Genomic DNA, 22,954 nt, shown 5'->3' with positions numbered 1-22,954 from the left:
ATGTTATTTATTATGTAATCAAAGAAAAAGCAAAATGATATTGTAGAAGTCTACTGGAGGCCATAATAGTAGTACAGCATTTCATGATAGATTTTGAATATTTGTCAGTTTTTTCGTTAAGCATATGGAAAATTACAAAGTGGTATATAATTAAATATATTAACGTAGCATTATTCAGTAGGTTTCATTCAACTTTATGAAACAAAATGTATTAATTCTATAGGGTGACACAAAACATTTGGCATAGCTGTGCTGTACAGTACACAAACCAGTCTTCTTATCTTCCGAGATTATAACTGTATAGTATCTCTGTGACATTTGTGCAACCCCCTAAATAGAAAGTGGCTTGAATTGGTTTATTTTCCAAAGCCAAAACTTTTTATGAATAACATCACAGTACAGTATTATACACACATTTTATTAAGATATGAGTTGTGGCTTTTTTGGAGTTGCACAGTTTCACCCAACAGTATGGGAACCTTATTCCCAGAAACAAAAGAATAAATGGCAACACTTTCACTCACAGTCACGCTATTTTTACACAGAAAATCCCAAGTAACACTATTATTAAAATTAAATTACAGTGAAAAGAATGTTTAATATTTGCAACTGCATCGGTAATATGATCATTTACTTTGCATTGTGTGTCCTGTAGATGAAAGCATTACAAAGTAGTTACAGTATACTTTTTTGTGAACTACTGACTAATACATTTTGTAATGGATCTCCTCCTAACGGCTGATGAGTTAATACTGACATCAATAGAAGACATTAATTCTCAATTAGAGCTTGTTCTATAGATTAATGGTAAGACGTTCCCATCTAGCCCTTACCTTCCTATTCAATTCAATGAGTTACAATGCTAATTAATTACAATGTAATCCTGTAAATCATATAAACTATATTTCCATTCTGTCTCCCCCACGCCCCCATCCTATAACATAGTTGTATTGTAATTACATTGAAATAACTGTGTTGTCATCAATCTTTTGTTTCTGGTACAGAATATGTCGCATAATTCGTTTCTTATATGGCTTCAATGCTCAATTGTGAAACCATTATAATGCGAGTGTATAACACTGAAGGAATGGTATTTGGACTGTTGGCAATCCAGAAGTTACAGGAGCTTACAGGCAAACTGGCATTAGCAAACTGCACAGACAGTACTCTGCAGTTCAGAAGCTCATCAGGGTGCTTTTCGCATCAAGATTATCCAAAACGCAGCATGTGTTCAAAATAAACAGGTCGGCAATGCTCTAATTTTGGTAAGAGGTATTTGAGTCTTTTTGGAAGCAATACCTATCATTTAAGTTATGTGGGCAGAATCCTGGCTTTTGGATTCTCAGTTCTGGTTTGGTCAACACTTTGGGTGTGAACTATACTGACAGTTCTAAACCTCTGAGCCTTTGAGACACTAGCAAAATAAATACATTTCCTTACAGCTCAATAACTAGGTGGACTTTTGAGCTTTAGGTTTACTCATATTTGTGTTTAGTTTTTAATGAATAGTTTAATTCATAAAAAATAGCTTGTTGCAGCATTTTAATATAAAGACTGAATAATTTACAACTACTGTACTGTTCACAATGCTGTGAAAAATATTTTCTATTGGCTGACAAAATAGGGACACACAAAGCTGTATACAGTGATGAAGTGCAAACAGTGAGGAATTGTTTCCACTTAACCATTAACTCCTAATACTGTAGATTGTCCTGACAAAGTCGTACAACATTACGTTGGCCTGGTCACCATGGAAATCCACATGCTACTGTTGATCCAACTACGTGTATTTTAGGCCTCATGGAACTACATTTACCTTGCATTTATATATAACAGATTTTTTGTTTCTTTTCCAGGTTAAATGAAATTCCACAGAGATGAATAATATGATGAGAAAAGTAACACCGAGCCATGCAGTACCTTTAACATGCATTCTGAACTGCATGTGGATGTTGATTCTGATCGCTTCTTCATTTGCACTGAAACCTGCCAAAACTCCTGTGATAGGAAAAAAACCTTTTATTGCTGCTTGGAATGCACCTATAGACCTTTGTACAACAAAGTACAATGTAAGCGTCAATCTCAAAATGTTTCACATCAATGGGAGCCCAAGGGCTTCTTTAACAGGACAGAATGTCACCATATTTTATGCAAACAGACTTGGACACTATCCTTTCTACACAGAACAGGGCTTACCAGTAAATGGCGGGCTTCCACAGAACTGCAGTTTGGAAACTCATCTACTGAAAGCAGATGAGGACATTAAGTTTTATATACCTTCAGCCGATTTCAGTGGACTGGCAATTATAGACTGGGAATACTGGAGGCCACAGTGGAAGCGGAACTGGCACAAGAAGGACATATACAAGAGGAAATCCAGGGAACTAATATCCAAGGCTTATATAAATATTACTGCTGAGCAAATTGAACATTTAGCCCAGGAGAGGTTTGAGCAAAGCGCCATGGCTTTCATGAAGCAGACAGTTGAGCTTGGAATTCAAAACCGTCCGAAAGGCCTGTGGGGCTACTATCTGTACCCAGACTGCCACAATTACAATCTTCATGAAGAGAACTACACAGGCTCCTGTCCTGTGTTGGAAAGCCTTAGGAATGATGAACTCTTCTGGCTGTGGAACAGCAGTACAGCTCTCTTCCCATCCGTAGCTATTAAGAAATCTCATGCGGACAGCATCAACAACTTACATTTCTCCAAATTCAGAGTCCTTGAATCCATGAGGATTGCTTCCATGACATCAATGGATTATGATCTGCCAACATTTGTCTACACTCGCCTTGGATACCGTGATGATCCACTGTCATTTCTGTCAACGGTATGTATTGCAAAGCCAAAAAAAGAGTTCCCTTATAAATGACTACTGTGGTAAACTATAGCAAATTATAGTAAAGCACATACTCTGGTAAATACATATTATTGTGGGAATAGTCAAAGTCATTTATGCAAAAGCCATTTCCGTTTGATGGGTGACAGATAGCTGAACAGCATTCAAATCTTGTGAACCCAAAATGTAGGATGAAGGTAAATAGGCAGAGCAGGGTGTGACCTAAAGCAAAAGGTCCAAGAAATGTCTCAGTATAGGTTTTTGCAAGACGGTAGGTTTAAACATGAACTCACCTACCAATTTGCCATGATTCCAGTTGCAGGGTATCTGGCGAGGTGAGTTGTTGTCCGCTGAATAAGTAAACGAAAATACTGAACATACTGATTCTTACATATTCTCTCTATAGTAGTCTGTTTAATACATACAAGTTAATTTTTCATTTTGGGGAAAGGAATTGTTAAACAAAGTTGTAAACATATCACTCTCTAAAGTACTAAGTAATCTTACTTTCTGTAGAAAAAAATGAATGTCCCTTGAAAAGCCAAGCTGAAAAGTTCAACATTTGTTGTATTTCCTACAAATGTCTGTATTTCCTAAATATGAAACTAACTGAGCAGAATCCCTTAGGCATGTATAGCACTGTACCAGTAGTAAATCCCCAAAAATGAAAATTCTGGAAAATTCTAAACAATATTCAATGGTAAAAGGAGGAAACATGTGGTTGCCTTTTAAAGGGATGCTGACATGAATGAGGACCAGTGCTTCTGTGTATGCATTATATTGCCTTATTAGATAGTGCTGTAACTAAAACACAATTTGTTTCAAATTCCAGCAAGATCTTATTTACACTATTGGTGAAAGTGCAGCTTTGGGTGCTGCAGGATTTGTTATTTGGGGAGATCTCAATCTGACATCATCCAGGGTATGTATTTTTTTTTTTTTAAACAAAACAATGTCCTCAATTGAAGACATGGAAAACACTGAAAAAGGCTTCTAGACCAAATGTTTGTCATATTATTTTGTACATTTTTAAAAAATATTCTACATATATTACCATTGGAGTGTTTTGTAGTTTTTTACTCAGTAAAGAGATTTGTGGAACAAAGTGCAAACCTTCAAGATATTTCAAAGTTTTAAGAGCTTATGGGGAGTAGCTGTTATGTCTCATGGTGCTAAATCTGGTGAACTTGCTGTTTCAGGGTGAAGAATTAAGTCCCTGCATGTAAAAGTGAGGGTTAGCGCTTTCATTCACTGGTGCCGTTAAATTTTTGATTTATAATAAATGTTCTGGTTTTTTCTTTTTCTTTTTTTTGGCAGCACAACTGTACCAAAGTAAAGTCATTTACGAGTTATGAATTGGGTCTGTATATCACAAACGTGACAAAAGCAGCTGAAGTGTGCAGCGAGTTTCTCTGCCAGAACAACGGGAGGTGTGTGAGAAAGGATTGGCAGGCCCTTCACTATTTACACTTGAACCCAAATAGCTACATGATACAGCCTTCAAAGGAGGGCGAGTTTATTGTCACAGGACAGGCTTCAAGTGAAGAGCTCTTAGACTTGAGAGATAAGTTTTCTTGCCACTGTTACCAAGGACACAGTGGACACAAATGTGACATCCTGGACAAACCAGGAAAACCTGATAGCTCCACATCCAAACCTTTCAATTCTGTGGTGACAGTTTTTCTGTTTTCCGTGGTGAACTTCATTGTATGAAAACTGTGGACCAATGATTAGGAGTAAAGGACCACTATTTCAATGAATGCATACGGATGGCATATTCATCAAACTGTTAGAAGCCTAGGCTGAAATTTGAGGGAGGGATTATTTGAATGATTGCTCTCTTATCAAATAACTTCCTCATATGCTACATAAATCTGAGGTAAACTCACCTGGCTGTTGCCGTCGCAATCCTTAATACAGGCGGGGCTTCGTCCATCCTGCTGACCTGTCATAGCCACATCAGTTCCTCTTTCAAAGGATGGTGGCAAAACATCAAAACATCAGAAAACACTGCAACTGTCTGTCAACGCAACACCCAGGTTCACCCCGTGTGAGTCCCACGAGGCGAGAATAGGAGACGTGTGATAGAAGTAGAGAAAAAACTGGAATTTTTTTAAGAAAGTTAAAATTAAAAGTGTGGTGCTGCATAAAGTAATGGTGGTTAAAATAATAATAATAAGTGTCCAAATCAATCAAGCACCAAGGAAATGTTTCTAAATATCTAAAAAGATAACCTGTTACATTCAAGTAGTTACAGTATAGTTTTGAATGTTTTATCTGTGCTGTTGAAGAAAGAAATCATCTGGGAACAAAGAGGGACGTATAAAGCAGTTTACGCTGAAAACACGACTAAGGTAAGAAAGCTTTTTGATTACTATTACAGGTATCTTTATATTTACCATCTCTATCTCAGACACCTATACTGTGTACGGCAGCCTGAGCTACTATAAAAGTATCTGTGTAGTTAAAATTGCCATAATAGTAAAAAACTAAATGCTCCAGCTTGGCCTACTACTTTGTATATGATATAGAATAGGATATGGTTGTAAACACTAGTAGTAGTAATATTTAGAGTGGATGAAGACAATAATACCAACGCATGTTCAAAGTCATGTTTCAAAATTAAAATTAAATCTTTGCTTGAGCCCCGGCACCTCTTTCATTACAAATTAAAGACGGGTTATGATCCTGACATTGAATAAGCAATTTTTTTTGTATAGTTATTTTTATTTTTTTATACAGTTTTATCTGATTCTGAGCCACAGATTACATGGATTTGTAGGCTTTTTATGTACTTGTTTAATAGATATAGGATTTCAAGTCTATATTAGGAACACTTGGATTGGGTCTCCAATAGCTCACCAAGTAAAGGCACATTGGCATGCAAGTGCAGGGTGAGTTATGTGATCAAAAGACTGCTGGTTCTAATCCTGTTGGCACCAAGTTCGGCCTCCCAGCACTTGACTGAGCAGCCAAAACAAAAAGAAGAGACAAGAATGAATAGTACACAGAGCTTTTATGCGCTTGCTGATGACGTATTGGTTATGGGTGGATTCTCCTTCCAGAAAAGCAACCAAGTTTACAATTCTGTGGTAAATGCTGTGCCTTTCAGGAATTGGTTTTTAAAATATGTTGTTTTTTTATATTTTTGTTGTAGTTGTTGTTTTGAGGGATGGGTAGATGAGTCGCATAGAATGTAAAACTGGTATACTTAAGAGGCAACAGAAACTGAAGACAATATTAAAGCAAATGCATCCAAGGACTTTTTTTTTTTTTACCAGATTGAAAAAATATTTTTATATTAATTTTAAATGGGTGATTCATTTAGTGACATGAAGTTGAACGTTATATATAAGCTACAAAAACATTTAAAAATATATATATATATTATTTAGCTATGAAGTCTAAAACTGTAAGAACACCACCTGTGTACACGTACACGATTGTGCTATAAATTTTATATCTATGTATTTCTCTTATTGTTGTATGACTGATATTGGAAAAGTCTACTGCAGTATCATTTTAAAATGTTTACGTACTTAGAATGTTTATATGTTTATTTAAAATGTTTGTGTGACAATGGGAACAAATGATTTGTATTGCCATCAGAAAACCTTTTTTTTTTTTTATATTTTCATTTTTCTAATTAGATTTTTTTTTTTGTAACACATGGACATGTATACAGACTTTTGTATGTATAATACTCCTTTGATCTGCTGTTAAAGTCCTGTGAACTTTTCCTTGTTTCTACAAAAACTGCATTTGATAAAAGCTTCAAGCGATTGTCAATGTCAATGTTTTTTTGTTTTTTTTTTGATAGTGATGGAGCTCACTACCTCCAAGTTGTTTTCCAAAAAACGAAACTGCATCAAGAACTGAATAGGTGCATAGCTGCCCCTTTTCTTTACAAAACTGCTACTGGCTGGCGTAACTTTTTTCTCAACCTGGACTGCCGGGAACTCTACACTAGCTGAATTCTTTCAAGGATATAATCCACAACCAGGATAAAAAAAACTCTTCTGGCAATGGTGGTCACCTGAACTGGCGTGTCCACCTGGCTGAAGAATCTTGTTATACATCATTGAATGGACTCAGCTCTTTATGAATTGTGTTCAAATTTTGAATCTTTCTGTTTTTGCTTGATTGTTGTTGATTGCTCTTGTTTAAATACAATTAAATTGAATAACAATAAAATAACTAAACACAAATATTGCAATCAGTAGAATGTGTGTCAGTGGGGACCTGATAAAGTTAACCCCCCAGAAACCCCAACTCAGAAATTTAATTTAGGTAATTGTTTGGTCAGCGGTATTTTTGAGCACTTTAAATTAAATCCATGGACATTAGGTCGCCAGGTAAAACCGTGCCCGTATTTTAACTGGAATGAACCGACAAACGTATTGCATACTGATAACGTATCCTAGAATAATATGTGTGCGGAAGAGCGCGAGAATATATATATAGTATATATAATCTCGCGAAAGGCTTCTATATTATATATATATAATATTATTTAGCACTCTTCCGTGATATCTCATATAATCGCGAGAAGGCACTCTAATAAGGCCAAGTCTCAAGTAGTAATTGTGCGTGCTGCGCTTATTTTTTAAATAATTTACATGAAATGCGCAATGCAAATATTTTTTTAAATAGCCTGTTTACACAGATAACCGTTCATACACTAAAATAAAAAAGTGTATATAGCGTCTCACTTTGTTTCAATTTGACAAATTTGTCAACATTACTCCGTTTTAAAGATCGCTCATCTCCAGTAAAATTATTCAGAGAAAGTGGATTCGTAACTAAATAGACTACGGTGTTTCCATTGTCTGGTGAAATAAAAAAATACAGAAATAGAAAATTAAATTCTACATACTGAAATGTATTATTTTTTTCACTAACATTTTTTTTCGAAATTCAGTGTTTACCCGGCATATCGCCTCTGCTCACGAATGATTGGACAGCTGTCAGATCTTTCACTTTCCATTTGGCTACTCACTCGCCTTCAATTATCATGCAAATACCGTGAACGGCCTCTGCTTGCTTATGATTGGACAGCTGCGTAAAACTTGACAGATATTTGACTCTCCTATTGGTTAAACTTACAGTTAGTACCTGCACGTGAAACAGACAAAGTTTATGTCCCACCTAGCTAACTTATGATTGGGCTACCGCAGAGACATTACAGCTATTCAATTGGTTGATCGTATTGCAAAAGCCATTCAAGGAAAAAAAAAAAATGTCGCGTACGTATAATCACAGCATAAGCGAGCAGCACTGTCAACAGACTGCTGTGGCGCTTTTGTTGGAAAACGTGTTTAAATCTTTCTTTATTTTCCCACGCTACAGTCAGCCATAAATGTGTTCACGACCCATAATTTAAGAACAGCTTCGCGGGCACGACTTTGAGGACCACTGCTGTAGTCTTAGGCTTATTCTTATTTGTTTTAAAATAATATTTGGCGATTTTGTCCTCCTGACCAAAATGTGTTAACAACAATTTGTAATAAAAAGTTTTGATAATGTAACCAATTCTCTTCAATTCGACAGGGATTTATGGTGAAAAAACAAAACTTCTAAAACAACTGAAAGGGATCTAGTAACTGTCAACTTAAACAAAACAGTTCTTAATCAAACAAAAATATTATTGCAAAAAGTCCTTCAAGTTTTGTGAAATTAGTATCTGCATGGTTGAAATACTGATATAATTTCAATGACTCCCAAGTGGTTTGGACAACACCATGTGCAACTCACTATATATTGGAGAGACAAAAAGACGTTTAGCATATCGCTTTGTACAACACCCCAGAAGCATTAAGATCAAATCCACCTTGTCACCTGTAGCTATACATTTTAATGCTAATGGACATTCTATTGATGATGTCAATGTCTGTGGAACTTACAAATGCTATGGAACACATGCAACCAGAAAGCAGAAAGAACACAAGCTGATTTTCAAACTCGGCACTTCGCAACCTGGAAGTAGAGGCGTTGCTAGGGACCGAAGAGATTCGGGGCCCTGCCCTCGCCCCCGCCCCCACCCCGCCCCCACATCGAGAAAAAAAAAACACTTCGTATTTTCAATAAACACCAAAATATTTTTTAAATAAACAACAAACGTACAGAAGTTGTACTTGCCTGACGCACTAACAAAAGTGGAGTTTCCTATTGGAACAGTCTAAATAAAAGCTGTACGTTCTTTTTTTTTTTCGAATGCCATCCCTTGCTAGTATCTACTCACAAAGTTACACGTCAGTGTTTAAGAAACGGAGCGTCTTCTAACACACACACACACACACACACACACACGCCGAAGAGCAAAAACAATATTTGAAATGACGAATCAGTTCTATATTTTGAAGCATTTTTGTTTACTAAATCAAAAAACATAACCCCTCAAAGCTTGAAACATATCTGCATCAGAAAGCACATTCCTCTCCGTGTCACATCTCTCTTGCATCGTACTGAATGAAGAGCTTGGAAGCAGACACTGATTGGCTGTGAGTATGAGAACTGAGACTCTGACCCAATCAGAAACAATTTATTGGTTCTAAACACAAGTGCTACCTTCCTATACCACACAACTGAATTCCCGTCACTAGCTCTGCTTTAATGCTCCAGAACCGCTTATCAAGTTCAGCAAGCATCCGGTCTAGACAAGGATAAAATAATTCCGTCCTGAAATTATCTATTGTACTGACATCCTCGCGGACACCACATGCAGATTCAACCACACAATCTTCCATGTGTTTTTGTTCCCTCCTTTTCAGAGCTGGATGTCAATATCATTGTTGGTGCACCAAGCCCTTGCTTTATCATACAGTTCTTAGCTTTTTCATCTGTTCTCATGTTCTTTAAAGTGCTGTATATGGTTTCTTTAAAATCTACTGCTCTGGCCAAATCAAGGTTTCCTTTTTGGAGCAGATTATGAAAGCCCTCAGTTGTAGTAAGAAGAGAATGGAACAGTTTGCGCAGTTTGGTTAACAGACCGACTGCTGTTGTAGATTGAATATCGGAAAGGCACTGGATAACAGCTGAAAAGTTTGATATCATTGCATTCACAGAACGTACCTGGCAAGACCAATGAGTATCAGAAAGCTGTAGCAGTTCATTTTGCTTTACTCCTAGTTGAGCTTGAACATCGCAGAATCTTTTGTGATTTATTAGTGAACCACTAATGAAGGTGTACACATTTTCCAATGTGCTAAAAAACTCAGTAGCTTCTTTGATAGCTTTACAAGTGTGGCATAGCACAAGGTTGAGTTTGTGTGCATTACAGTGGACATATATTGCTTCTGGATGATATTTGTGAAACTTAGCTTGAACACCACCACTTGCTCCACTCATAACATATGCTCCATCATATGTTTCTGCCACACACTAAGGATCATCTAATCCGTTAAGTTTTAGGCAGTGCTGTGTTGACTTGGCAATTGATTCTTCATTAAATAATTTAAAATTGCTAAATCCAAGAAAACTCTCTTTTACAGACCCAGTTTCTGGATTGACATATTGGACACAGAGGGCTAACTGCTCCTTGTGTTTGTCCCTTGCTTCGTCTGCCATTATAGCATACGTTCCCGATGTTTTTAAATCACCCACTATGCTAAATGCTATTTCCTCTGAACAGCACTGAATAACCTAATTTTGAGACGAAGGGGAAATATAGCTACTGGATGATGGTGCTTTATAATTTTGAAGAAATGTGTCAAATTTTGTCAGTAAACTTAAGCACTCTGTGAAATTCCCTCTATTTTGGCTGTGTTCGGTTTCATCGTGACCTGCTATTCCCTCTTTTCCTGTAAATGCAACACCAACGATGCGTCGGAGATACTCGCGTCTTTCTCTGATCTTGTTTTCATTTGAGGAGTGTAGCTGCTGGACTGTATCACCATGCACCTTACTATCCCTGAAGGCTGCCCATGATAACATGCTTGCCTTGTGCACTATTGTCTTTTCATGCTCTCTAAAAGAATCACGGGCTCTTTTCCAGTTGCTTAAACCAATATTAAACAGTGCATCTATATTAGCTCTGCTGTGTTTTGGACCAAAATTTTTGAATGCAAAACAAAATGCAGCATTTTGCTTAATGGAGTAGCCACTTATAATTTGTAAACCAGTGGTACTGAAAGGAATGTCTTTTTGCCCCAGATTGGTCCTGAGGATACTTGAGTAACTTGGGCTGCTTGGGACCAATTTCGATGTCTCCCAAATCAGAACCCAGCTCAGTTTTATTGAAATCCACAGACCTGTGATCACTTGATTTCCCTGCTTCCTCAATCTGGCCTGCTTCTGCCCCTTCTTCCTCAATCTGGCCTGCTTCTGCTCCTGCTTCCTCAATCTGGCCTGTTTCTGGAAGAGGAAAATTCTGTAAAACAGTTCACCTTTTATATACCGGTATATGAAAAAAACTACATGAATGTACTGTGATATTACTCCATCAATGAGTTTTTAAAAACTTAAAAATATAACAATAAAAATATACAAAGTACACCCCCAATCCACAACAAGCAATAGGTCTACATTAAATTAAAAAAAAGTAGTGACTAGACTAGTTTAAAGCAAGCTAAGTAAGTACCATTACAAAAGACAGGGTTAAAAAAAACAAAAAAAAATAGTTTTAAAATCCATCTTTAGATCTACTCGTATACGTCCTTCAAAATAGGCAGCCGCTCCCAAAATCCATTCGAAGTTTACTCCAACCAAAAAGGACCAGAACAGTTTACTTAGACTGTTCCCATAGAAAACTGCACTTTTGTTAGTGCGTCAGGCACTTTCCAAGATACTTGCCCACCCCAACTCTACAGGCCAAATCACAATGCAAGTTCATTCAGACAACAGCTAAAAAAAGGTAGTAGCAATTTACAGATCAGTATCAAACCAGGCCAGCTGATTGCTATCACCTGGGGGCAACCCATCAATCAGGTCCTTGGCATGTCCAAGATCTGGCAGTCTTGAACTGGATGCGAGCGATGATCAGGAGCCAGTGAACACCAGGCGAGCAGCAGAGTTCTGGATGAACTGGAGTGGACGGGATGCTGGCCAGTAGGGAGTTGCAGTAGTCTAGGCAGAAGAGTACCAGGGCCTAGACGAGGAGTTGTGTGGAGCAGTTGGTGAGGAAGGGTTGGATTCTTTATATGTTGCTCAGGAAGAAATGGCAGGTGTGTGCTGGAGTGGAGATGTGCTACGGGTAGGAGAGGCAGGGGTCCATGGTTACTCTGTGGTTCTTGGCTGAGGAGGAGGAAGAGAGCATGGTAGATTCCAAAGGAATGGAGATAGGGAGAGGTGGGGTGAGGTGGGGAAGAAAAGGTTGAGTTTGAGGTGCATCCAGGAGGAGAACACAATACACAATATTGTGGTCTAATCACTTATCACTCACTTGTTGCATATGGTGCTGTACGATACAAGTTGATATCCACCACATGTGGTCAGAGCGGCCGCATAGTTAAACAGAATAGCTAATATTAATGTGACATTTTCGTCTGATACAAGGAATTGTAAATAGCTTTGAACTTACAATACAAACACAATTAATTGTTTATTTTTTTCAGGTATCAGTGCTTGAAATGGGAAAAAAGTTGCAGAACTTACAGTACTCCAAGCTCCATGTCCAGCTCTCTCTTTCTCTCTCTCTGACTCCCTTTCCACCTCTATCTCTGTCTCCCTCCCAGTGCCCAGCTGTCTCTGTCTCCCTTTCCATCTCTACATCTGTCTCCCTGTCCAGTTCTTTCTCTCAGGCATCCTGTCCAGCTGTCTTTCTTTCCTTCTCTCCCTGTCCAGTTCATCTCGTCTAATCAGTACTGCATCTAATCGCGATTTGACCTGTTTTGCAATACACTCTGGGAATTGCAGTTGTTTTATACTCTGCTGTGACAACCTTGCAGCTGCTGCTGGGACAACAAAGTAACAACAAAAAAGTCACATAAATGAAGCTGACAGTTTGGAAAAGAAAACGGGCAGATAGTCAGTGATAAGTGCCAAAGTGCTACTCAAATGTTTTAAATTCAGAAGTGGCGGGACTCAAATATTTGAAATTAAGAAGTGGCGGTACCCCATTTCAAGCACTGGGTATCATACATGAGCAGTGATGGACCTGTGTAGTAGTCAGCATCTGACCCCAACACCTCCCCCAAAGTTAAACAACAATCCATTTGTGGCTATATGGAATGCACCAAAAGTATGCCACAAAAACAACATCCCTTTAGATATGTCAGCCTATGCAGCTGTAACCAAGTCCCAGGCCAAGACTTAACACTTTTCTATACTGATAGGTTTGGTGAATACCTATATATTAATGAAGATACTCTTGAGATATATATATATATATATATATATATATATATATATATATAATTATATATATATATATATATATATATATTGCTTATAATACAGTTTGTATTTGTTTAAATTTGTTTAAAAATGTATTACAAATTATTATCAAATATTTGAATCAATGTTGTTAATTAAAATAATACTGTTCAGGTTGACTTGTGATACAATCAAACTTTTACATGTAGAAATTCCAATTTAAAAAGCATTGTAGCATTGTACCATTGATGTTTTGTTTCTGTGAACTGAAAAAAAAACTACAAAAAACACAAGTCATGGTAATGGGTACACAGTAAGACGGAGACTAAAACTACTGCCATATATATATATATATATATATATATATATATATAGAGAGAGAGAGAGAGAGAGAGAGAGAGAGAGAGAGAGAGAGAGAGAGAGAGAGAGAGAGAGAGAGAAATAGACAAACACATTTCATAATTACATCAAAACAGACCAGAATAAAAGGACCATAAATATGAGAACATTTAAACATCATACTATATTGTTCAGTGTTTCATATTTAGAAATTCAGACCTTGTTATACAAATCAAATACTGCATAAAAAAGAAAAACGTTTGTATGGCCATTTTGAAAAGTGCTTTGAAACAGACTCGAAAGTTTTACTGTAAAAAGCTGTCAGGATGTTAACAATGAAAAGAAAAATTACAGGTATGCTATCTAAGCAGTTGTAGCAACACATGAGGATGTGCAACACTACATTTTTCAGAACCTCGGTACTTACTCTAAGTGCGTGGGTCTATAATAATAATAATAATAATAATAATAATAATAATAATAATAATAATAATAATAATAATGTGAGTTAGCAAAAGCAAAAATGGTTTACAGTTGTTCCTCTACTACAAACTCTTTCAAGTGTTCAAATATTTATGAAGTGGGTGTAATCAAAAGTACAGAAAGAAGGAAGGATTATTAGATTGAGACCCGTGCATACAGAGGATTGTTTTCGTCCACTTATGTACAAAAAATAATAATTTTATTATTTATTGACGATATCTTCATATCTCACTTGAAAGTTCTGCTGTTTTTTTTTCTATTCCATATTAAGGCTGTAGATGAGAACCAAATATGAAAGGTATCAACTATCCATTGACATTGAAACACAAAAAGATAATTCACAAAAGACCAACCATCTAGGAAAATAATCCTATTATTGTTTACTTTGAGTTCTTCAAAGAAAGGATTATTCTGTTCATTATGTGGGCCATTCCTATAAATGTTCAGTGGGAGTCTGGGTGGCTTCTGTTGTTTTTTTTTAAAGAGGGACATTCTAAGGACATTTTTAGTTGATGGTAAAGAAAGCAACATTAGTTAAGATATCAGTATTTTAAAGATGTTTGAATGTGATTTGATCTTCATAATTCCAATTACATGATGCTACTTGGAACTCCAAACTTTTTTTAATCAAAACAAGGTTAATTAAACTGCAAACAGCAAGTTGCATTTTTCCTGAAATACAACTGGTAATTCTGCCTCACTTTGATTTTAAGTCGAATTACCCAAACCCTAAATACCTACGGTACTTAAAGCTAAGATGTAATAAATCAAACACGGCTGGTGAACAAACATCAAAATATATTTTAGTGCAATAAAGCAGCGGGTCAGTAAAATACCAAACTTGAAGATTTGGTGAAATACTTGACAAAATATCTGTTGTCGTTTAAACTATGTATTTTATTATTTGTCAGACAGTAGAGATGTTTTGGCTTTACCATTCATGGGAATATTCAAATATTTACCATGTAGCAGCTGTTTAGTAACAACTGCACAGATAGATCATTTTCAATTGCATTCTTTAATTATCTAGTTTAAAATTGTGTTTTTCTTAAATTGCATCAAATCTGACACACAGTATTTTTATGTAACGTATACTTCATTTCTTTCTTCAATGAATAAACTTGCAGCCATTGTCACTGGAGTCATCAACACAAAAATACAGCTCTGCCACTATATGACAACAATTATTTTGCCTTCTAATGGAATGTACCTTCAAATTCATGTTTCCAAAAGTATGATGTTCCCAGTCAGTTCACTGTAGTAAAAACCTCCCAATGAGAAACATGGTAGATCTGCCACACACTGCTTTAGAGAGACAGACTGGGATTTGACCCATTTGTTGATGTTAACACCCATAACAAGCCCATAATGGAGCAATCCCCCAGAAGGCTAGTTTACAAAATCATTATATTTATTATTATATACCTTCAGGAGATTTTAAAGCGTTAGCAGTGATCAATTGGGAAGACTGTATACCTGTGTGGATTAGAAACTAGGCAAAGATAACCTACAGAATACTTTCTCAGATCCATGAGAAGAAAAATAAAGCAGCTAATCATTTTAAAATGAGTAAGCATACAGCTAAAAGTGAATTTGAAAGAGTGGGTGAAAAGCTTCATGAAGAAAAATTTAAAACTGAGGAAGAAAATTAGACCCAATCAATTGTAGGCCTACTGCTTGTTCCCAGATTGTTTCAACCATCTGAACAGCCAGTTACAACTAAATTGTTAAAAATAGGTGCATTTGCTTCAAGGGGGGAGGTTCAAAATGTTATCCATGTGGTGGGTATCAACACACTTACAGAAAGTTAATGTTCAACTGCTTGTAAAGCAGCCCCATTTAAAGTAAGAGCTATTAGTGAGAAATGGGTTAGTTTTTAACCAGAACTATAGCTTAGAGGGTTTACTGATTGTTAGTATAATCTCAGTTTCTGAAGCTGTATACTGAATAGTTTGATCAGTTTATTAAAATACCAGTATGTGATGGGGGTACATTTTTCATCTAACATGGATCAGCTCTGTAAGGTGTGTGCCACATGTCACAGAGGGTTCAGATTTACCACAAGGGTGTAACTGACAGGGTTGTACAAGAATTAAGATCAAACACGGTCAGAGTAGGTTTGGATGAGCCTGTAAAACCTGCAGGAATACCAGAGAGTTAGCTGAAAACGAAAGCCTTGAATTCATTTACAATTAACATCAGAGATAACACAAAATCCAGATAAGTCAAACCAGTGCCACAATTCTATGGTTTGCAATGCTGGTATTTACATTTCAACATAGTTGTATACTGTCTCCCCAAACAAACAACAACATGGTATTGGAAACAAAGGATCTCAGGAGTAACAAAAGTTGGAGACTGATTTTTCCACACAGACCAAATATGTTTATTATAAATAAACAACACATTCCATAAAGAGGATGACTTTAAACCAAAACATCCTGAACTTTGATGTTAAATCAATGTGTGTATGCATATTTTAAGCTTATCATTAAATAGGTATGGAAACCATTTTTTCATTTACCGTAGAAGCATCATAGGGAACTTTAAAAACCAAAACATAGGCTCTACATTGCTATAGATAAACTGGTAGATGTACTAAGCTGGATCAAACATACTGCAGTTTGCATTTTCGTTATGACAATTCACAAAGTGCACATTTTGTCGTATGCCCTAAGAAAAAATATGTTAATGAAGACAACCGCAATATACCAATTTAAATATTATTTGTGTCATCTTAGCAAGCTCTCTCGTGAGAGTTTTGCAACATTTTTTCAAATAAAATAGCAACAATTGAGTTGTGGTTTGCAGCAGCAGAAGGTGCCCGAATATTTTTGATCACTCATTTGCACTAACTCCACCCAGTTTTTGTGAATTTCTGCAGGAACGCCCAGAATTAGATATTCATTTAGGGCTAAAGCGCAAATAAGAACTGCGGCTGCAAAGCATTCGTTAAAATGGTGCTAACAGCATTGTGTTTGTTTAGTACGGTTCACGCTACACTTCCGACTGGTTTGCATGTGGTTTGCAACGATTGCGACAGATGCATCACTTTAGTACATCTACCCCAAAGTGTTTAACCTAAGCATTTTACATAAATGCTATTGGATTCCAATGCATGTCAGTGTGTTAATCGTTAACAGTTATCAGCTGTTTGAGGGTGTTCATATGCATCAATCCCCTCCACCCAGTTGCTCCAGCAATATCTCGACAAAGTTCACTATTGCCTGATGAGAGAGAATAAGCAGTGTTTAACAGGATCTTTAACTTGCATATCTGGTAATATCAGTTCTGAAGTTTTAACTTTTCATTTTAAGTGCCTAACATCACAAGAATAAACATATTCTACAGGTAAGTCACTTTTGTTATTATTATACAAGCATAAACTAAACATTCCAGCTTGAAAATGTTCTGGTTTTGTTTTCTAAGTCAAAGTCCACACAAGCCTATAGGACAGATGAAGTTGCATTTTTGATTTGGTTTAATCCTAAACATGAAACTATTTCAAGAAAAGTCAACTTTACTGCAACATTTGTGGGAAGAAAGATTGCAGGTAACAGGTACCAGCAAGTGCTTTAGGTAAGTGTGAGTTAGGGTTAAGGTATTGTGTTCATGTGGAATTCTCATAGTGTATCATGAATTTTTATGAAATGGAATTCCATGCATTATTTACCTTTGGCCACATTAAGTATTCTGCACTTCTTTGGTCAACTATATAATTATATTGCATCACTCATCTGTCTTTATATTCTGTTGCTATAGAAGTGACATCATGAAATAACACTCTATAGCAATGAACCACTGTATTCTAATGAATACAGTCATGTCAATGAAAATGTGTGGACATATTTTATACATGAGTAGTTGCACCAGACTGTTCAATACATTTATTTTTCAGGTTGCTTTTTGATGGATGTTTTACCAGTCTCCTTTTAGTAATTTATTTAGAAAGGTCCTTCAACTTGTAAACCCATGTTACAATGTATGACTGTGTTGCCATGCTAATTGCTGTTTGCTTTTACTCCCAGATACCAAACACGGTATAATCAATTTTGTTTGAAAAATGTTAAGTTTTGCACTATACAAATAACACCAATGGAGGCTTTAGTTTCTTTAAAAGTTTGCCATAGTAAGAAATAGATAAGTTATTTGGATTTAATGCTGTTCTTCTTTGAAATGCATTGTACATTATACTTGATTTTTATGATTTTTTAACACTTTCCTATTTCAAACCTTTGAAGGTATTGGTGATCTATACATTGAAAAACAATGGTAGCTTTCAATCCCATGCAACTCTTCTGTGGCATAAAACTGTCGAGATTGAGCCAGTGGATTTCTGTAGCAACAATGATTTCCTTATGCAAGTCATTGCCTCAAGCCGCTCCTCCATTATTAAAAAATATGCCGTTCGTTTTCATGTGGAATGCTCCCACAGAATTGTGCAAGACAAGATATGGAGTTGATCTGGACCTGAAATATTTTCAATATGTGAGCAGTACTTTGAAAACCGCCACCAATCAGACGGTTTCAATATTCTACTCTGACAGATTTGGCGTTTACCCTACTATAAATGAAATAACAGGCGAGTCATTTAATGGGGGTCTCCCCCAACTGGTTAATTTAAAAATACATTATGAACAAGCAAAGAAAGATGTTCATTTCTATATTCCTGACGACAACCCTGGCTTAGGTGTCCTTGACCTGGAGGACTGGAGACCACAATGGGTTAGAAACAGTCTGGGAAAAGATATCTACAGACGATATTCTACTGATCTCGTTCAGCAGAGGGACCTAACTCTAACTTTTGAAAAAGCTTACCACATTGCCAAAGATGAGTTTGAACAGGCAGCAACAAGTTATTTTAAGAACTCTTTGAAGCTGGGAAAGTCATTAAAACATAACCGTGTATGGGGCTACTACCTATTCCCTGAATGCTACAATTATGACTACAATCAAACTCTACGTTATACTGGAAGATGTCCTAATATTGAACTAGAAAGAAACAACCAGCTTCAGTGGCTTTGGAATGAGTCCACTGCCCTTTACCCATCAATATATCTGGAGATAATACTGAAGGCTTCCTCTAAGGCCCTGCTGTTTGTTCGCCATCGTCTGCAGGAAGCAATGCGAGTTGCCATGCTTCCAAATCCGTCATACTCTCTCCCTGTCTATGCATACACTCAGGCTGCATTTAAAGACAATAATACAGAATATCTATCTGAGGTGAGTTATCATATTGTAATGATCAGTGATACTTTTCATTATTAGTAGTAGGACTTCTTTCACTTGTATTTTCATAGCTACAGTTGCATAAAGTGAGTACTAAAGAAAAAAGCAAATGAAGAAGTTTATACTTGGAATAATAAACCATTTATTAAAAAAAAAAAAAAAAAAAAAAAAAAAAAAAAAAATCCCTTTCTCTGATCTGCCAAAACTTGTTATTGGTAATAATAATAATAATAATAATAATAATAATAATAATAAATAATAGAAATTATTAGAGCCTACACAATTTTCTCCTGCTCTCAGGTTTATAATGAAGGAGCAGATAGGTGTTTGCAAATTGGAGCAGATAGATACCTACAAACCTTCTGCCAATGTCCAATTCTAGTCTAATTTCTTTAAAGCAATTGGACACAGGGCTGGGTTTGATGGGCATGTATTAAAATGTAATTTAAAAGACAAAAATGTTAAATAGAATTACAGCAACAGAGATTAAAGCACATTTTACTGAGTTAAATAAGCATCAGAGTGTTGTTTCTTTGGTTTCCTTTTTCTGCTAAAAAGCCAAATCCTTAAACAATACCGTTCAGTCATGCAGACGGGCATTAGTAACAAAACTACATTTTAGATTAGATCTGAATGGTTGTGGGCCCTGTTTAATAGCAAGGCTATAGCATGCACTGTATACAAAAGTGAGCGAATGAAAATTAGAATCTGTCAATCAGGGCAACTGCTGAGACCACTGATTTTGAGCAGATGCAGAGGACAATGCTCACCACTTTTGGTTATGACCAATAATTTCATACAATTATTATTTTTAGAATCATTACTCATGTTATTTCTGATTAAACTAGAATCAAGTGTTCTGCTATATGGAGCCATGACCTTATATGAAAACCAGTGCAGCCACATAAAGAGGGCCCTCGTGTAATAAGCGCACAGTAAGTGAAATAGTCAAATGCAGTCCAGATTGTATATAGGAGGCTAGGACTGAATAATAAAATAAAAGTTTGGTGAAGATTGGTACACAGTTGAAGCAGTTATCATGTTTACAATGTGGTGTGTGTGACAGACAGACAGTTAAATAGTTCAATGTGTAATGTATGTTATACAGTAATGATACTAGATACTGTACTTTGTATAACATTGATTCTGTCCTCTTTCAATTTAGATGCATTATAGTTTTAGTATTATGCACCTTGCTTTGTGGGCCATAGATAATTATCTCTAAGTGTTTGCCACCATGTCTCTAATGTTTTTTTTTTTTGTTAGATTGACTACATGCATACGTTTGGAGAAGCTGCGGCTTTAGGTGTTTCGGGTATTGTTCAGTGGGGAAGTCTAAATTTCACAAAGAGCATGGTATGTATTATCTTACTATATTAAAATGCAAAAGCCTAAAAACATAAACAGGAAGGAATATTCAGTATATTTTTTTTTATTAAACATGCTAAATGTTACAAACTTTTGTGATATGACCTTTTGTTTTGTAAGAATAATATATCCTTTGGATTCCAATTTTGTCTTGCAATTACAATTCTAAAATTATTTGATAAACTAAGTTTGCAGCCCTGGTCCTGATGCACCCACAACACTCCAGATTGCTGTTTCAACCAGGAACTACAGCATTTAAGTATTTGTTTTAAACGTGCATTTTTATTATTTTTTCTGTATATTACAGAACGCTTGTGTAGCCTTAAGAAGTCACATTGAAAAAATTTTGAACCCATACATCCTGAATATAACCACGGCGACAAAACTCTGCAGTGCAGCACTTTGCAAAAACAACGGAAGATGCATCAGGAAGAACTGGAACTCCAGTGATTACCTGCACTTGGATCCACAAAGCTTTAAAATTCAGAGGGTGAAAGGTGGTGAGCTGTCAGTGAATGGGAAACTGTCAGAGAAAGATATAATATCACTGGAAGAAAAGTTCACCTGTCTCTGTTACACAAAAGAAGCCTGTAATGAAAGAAGTATTTTAAATAACCATTCCAGAGGAATTTACAATAAGGGTTTTAAGTTTTGCCTTTCTGTGGAACTTGTCCTTGGTTTATTTACACTTATTATATTTGATGGTCACGTTATGTACTACAATTACCCTATCAGATGTTTTTAACATGGATACACCAGTGCAGTACAGGTTTTTGTAATCTGAAAGACAATAATGACTAAGAAGTGGATGATTAGCTTTAGAGTGTGTAATGTTGTTTATGTGTCATGTTTGAAGTGGACAAGTCTGGCACACATGCTAAGCTGTTTCCTTGAGAAGTTAATACTAGACATGTGTTATTATATTAATGTGGCAGGGCAGAAGCCCTGTATGAGTAAATAGTGTGTGGTTTTGGGTGTTGGGTTAAATAAAGATTAATTCATTTTAATGTAAGTTTGGCACGGATAAGGTTAATCTCATCCCTACCAGGACCTACAAGTGTGATGTGGCCATTCCCTAGATACATGGGTGCTAATTGGGGAATGGCCACAAGTATATAAAAGAAGCAAACAATCTTTGTTTGGTTGGAGTTTTTTATTTATTTATTTTTTTTTAGGCTAAGTATGTGAATTACATTGTGAAGATGAATGCCCAGCCTGCAAGTGTTTATTCTTTTAGTTTGAACCTTTTATTTTGGCCCCTGTGCCATTGTTTCTTTGTTTCATTTGCATTTTGTTAATTAAAGTACACTTTGTGCATACAACTGTGTTTTTTGCCTCTGGGTCTCTATCCTGCCGATAACCTTTGGGGCCACAGAACTATCCTGCCACAATTCATTTATGTTTATTTTATGTTACCATTTCCTAGAACAATATTTGCTATTTGCACTGGCTAGAAGATGCATTACTATAACTACTAGGGATACTACGACTACTATAATTAACATTTATAATAATAATGGTGAAATTGTGAATTAAAAATCATGTATTTGTGAACAGTGCCCCCACAGGAACTGCTAAGGGTAGATACTGGTATCAAGTATTCATGTTTTGTTTTTTGTTTTTTTTTGCTATGTACACAGTACACAGCATTGGGATTGCTTGGCGACCTGTGTTCAAGATAGAGACTGATCCATCAGAAAATGTGCACTCTGGTCAAATTATCTCTGATTTTAATACACAGAAATACTTGGATTTCTATGACAATGTTCTCTTTTTTGTAAGGGGAGGGTCAGCCTTTATTAAACGTTTTAGTAACATGTGTGATCCCCCAGCCATTTTAGCTGCAATGTAATCTCAAAACAAGTTTGTTATGATTAGATTATAACAGTAAACCTCAGTATATGTCATATTATAAATGTAATTACTCATGCAAATGCAACTATGTAGTAAACACCTTTCTCTGGCATCACAAGTTCCCCATGGAGGTTTTTGATCAGAATCTATGAGACAGGTAAAACTTTTCATACTATGTTGTCTGGCACTTAAAACATCACAAATCGTCTAAAATCAACAAAAAGCATCTGAAGGTCATTCTTTTTTATCGCGCTGGAATGTCCAACACACTAAAAGTAAATTACTATTGAATAAAACAGGTAACATAATAAATGGGTAAGCTCCATCCTGACCAGTCCACTAAGATTCAACTGTGGGTCCCTTTCAAATTAGGAACATCTCTATTTTCACAAGATAATATGAGCGCTGTGATGAATCAACAATATTCATTATATAGCCATGCTCGGGTTAAAATTAATTTTGACTACTGATGTGCATACATTTTAGTATAAACCTTGCCATCAATTTGAACCACTGAAATGTCGACGCAC

At 36.1% G+C, this 22,954-nt stretch overlaps 2 protein-coding genes across 2 annotated transcripts; both read left to right on the top strand.

Annotated features, from left to right (window-relative positions):
• Positions 1-1,903: 1,903 nt before the first annotated feature.
• Positions 1,904-4,553, top strand: LOC121319030 (hyaluronidase-4-like). Its single transcript, XM_041256257.1, has 3 exons — positions 1,904-2,831; positions 3,673-3,762; positions 4,158-4,553. The coding sequence occupies exons 1-3, from the start codon at positions 1,944-1,946 to the stop codon at positions 4,551-4,553; spliced, it is 1,374 nt and encodes a 457-aa protein (XP_041112191.1). The 5' UTR covers positions 1,904-1,943.
• A 13,689-nt stretch (positions 4,554-18,242) lies between these two features.
• LOC121319029 (hyaluronidase PH-20-like) lies at positions 18,243-21,464 on the top strand. The gene is made up of 4 exons (XM_041256256.1): positions 18,243-19,196; positions 20,469-20,558; positions 20,878-21,172; positions 21,427-21,464. The coding sequence occupies exons 1-4, from the start codon at positions 18,243-18,245 to the stop codon at positions 21,462-21,464; spliced, it is 1,377 nt and encodes a 458-aa protein (XP_041112190.1).
• The last annotated feature ends 1,490 nt before the right edge of the window (positions 21,465-22,954 follow it).

This window comes from Polyodon spathula, chromosome 7, assembly GCF_017654505.1.
Source record: "Polyodon spathula isolate WHYD16114869_AA chromosome 7, ASM1765450v1, whole genome shotgun sequence".
NCBI classification, from domain to species: Eukaryota; Metazoa; Chordata; class Actinopteri; order Acipenseriformes; family Polyodontidae; genus Polyodon; species Polyodon spathula.
Note: the sequence above shows the minus strand (reverse complement) of the source record. Positions and strands in the feature narration are given on the sequence as shown.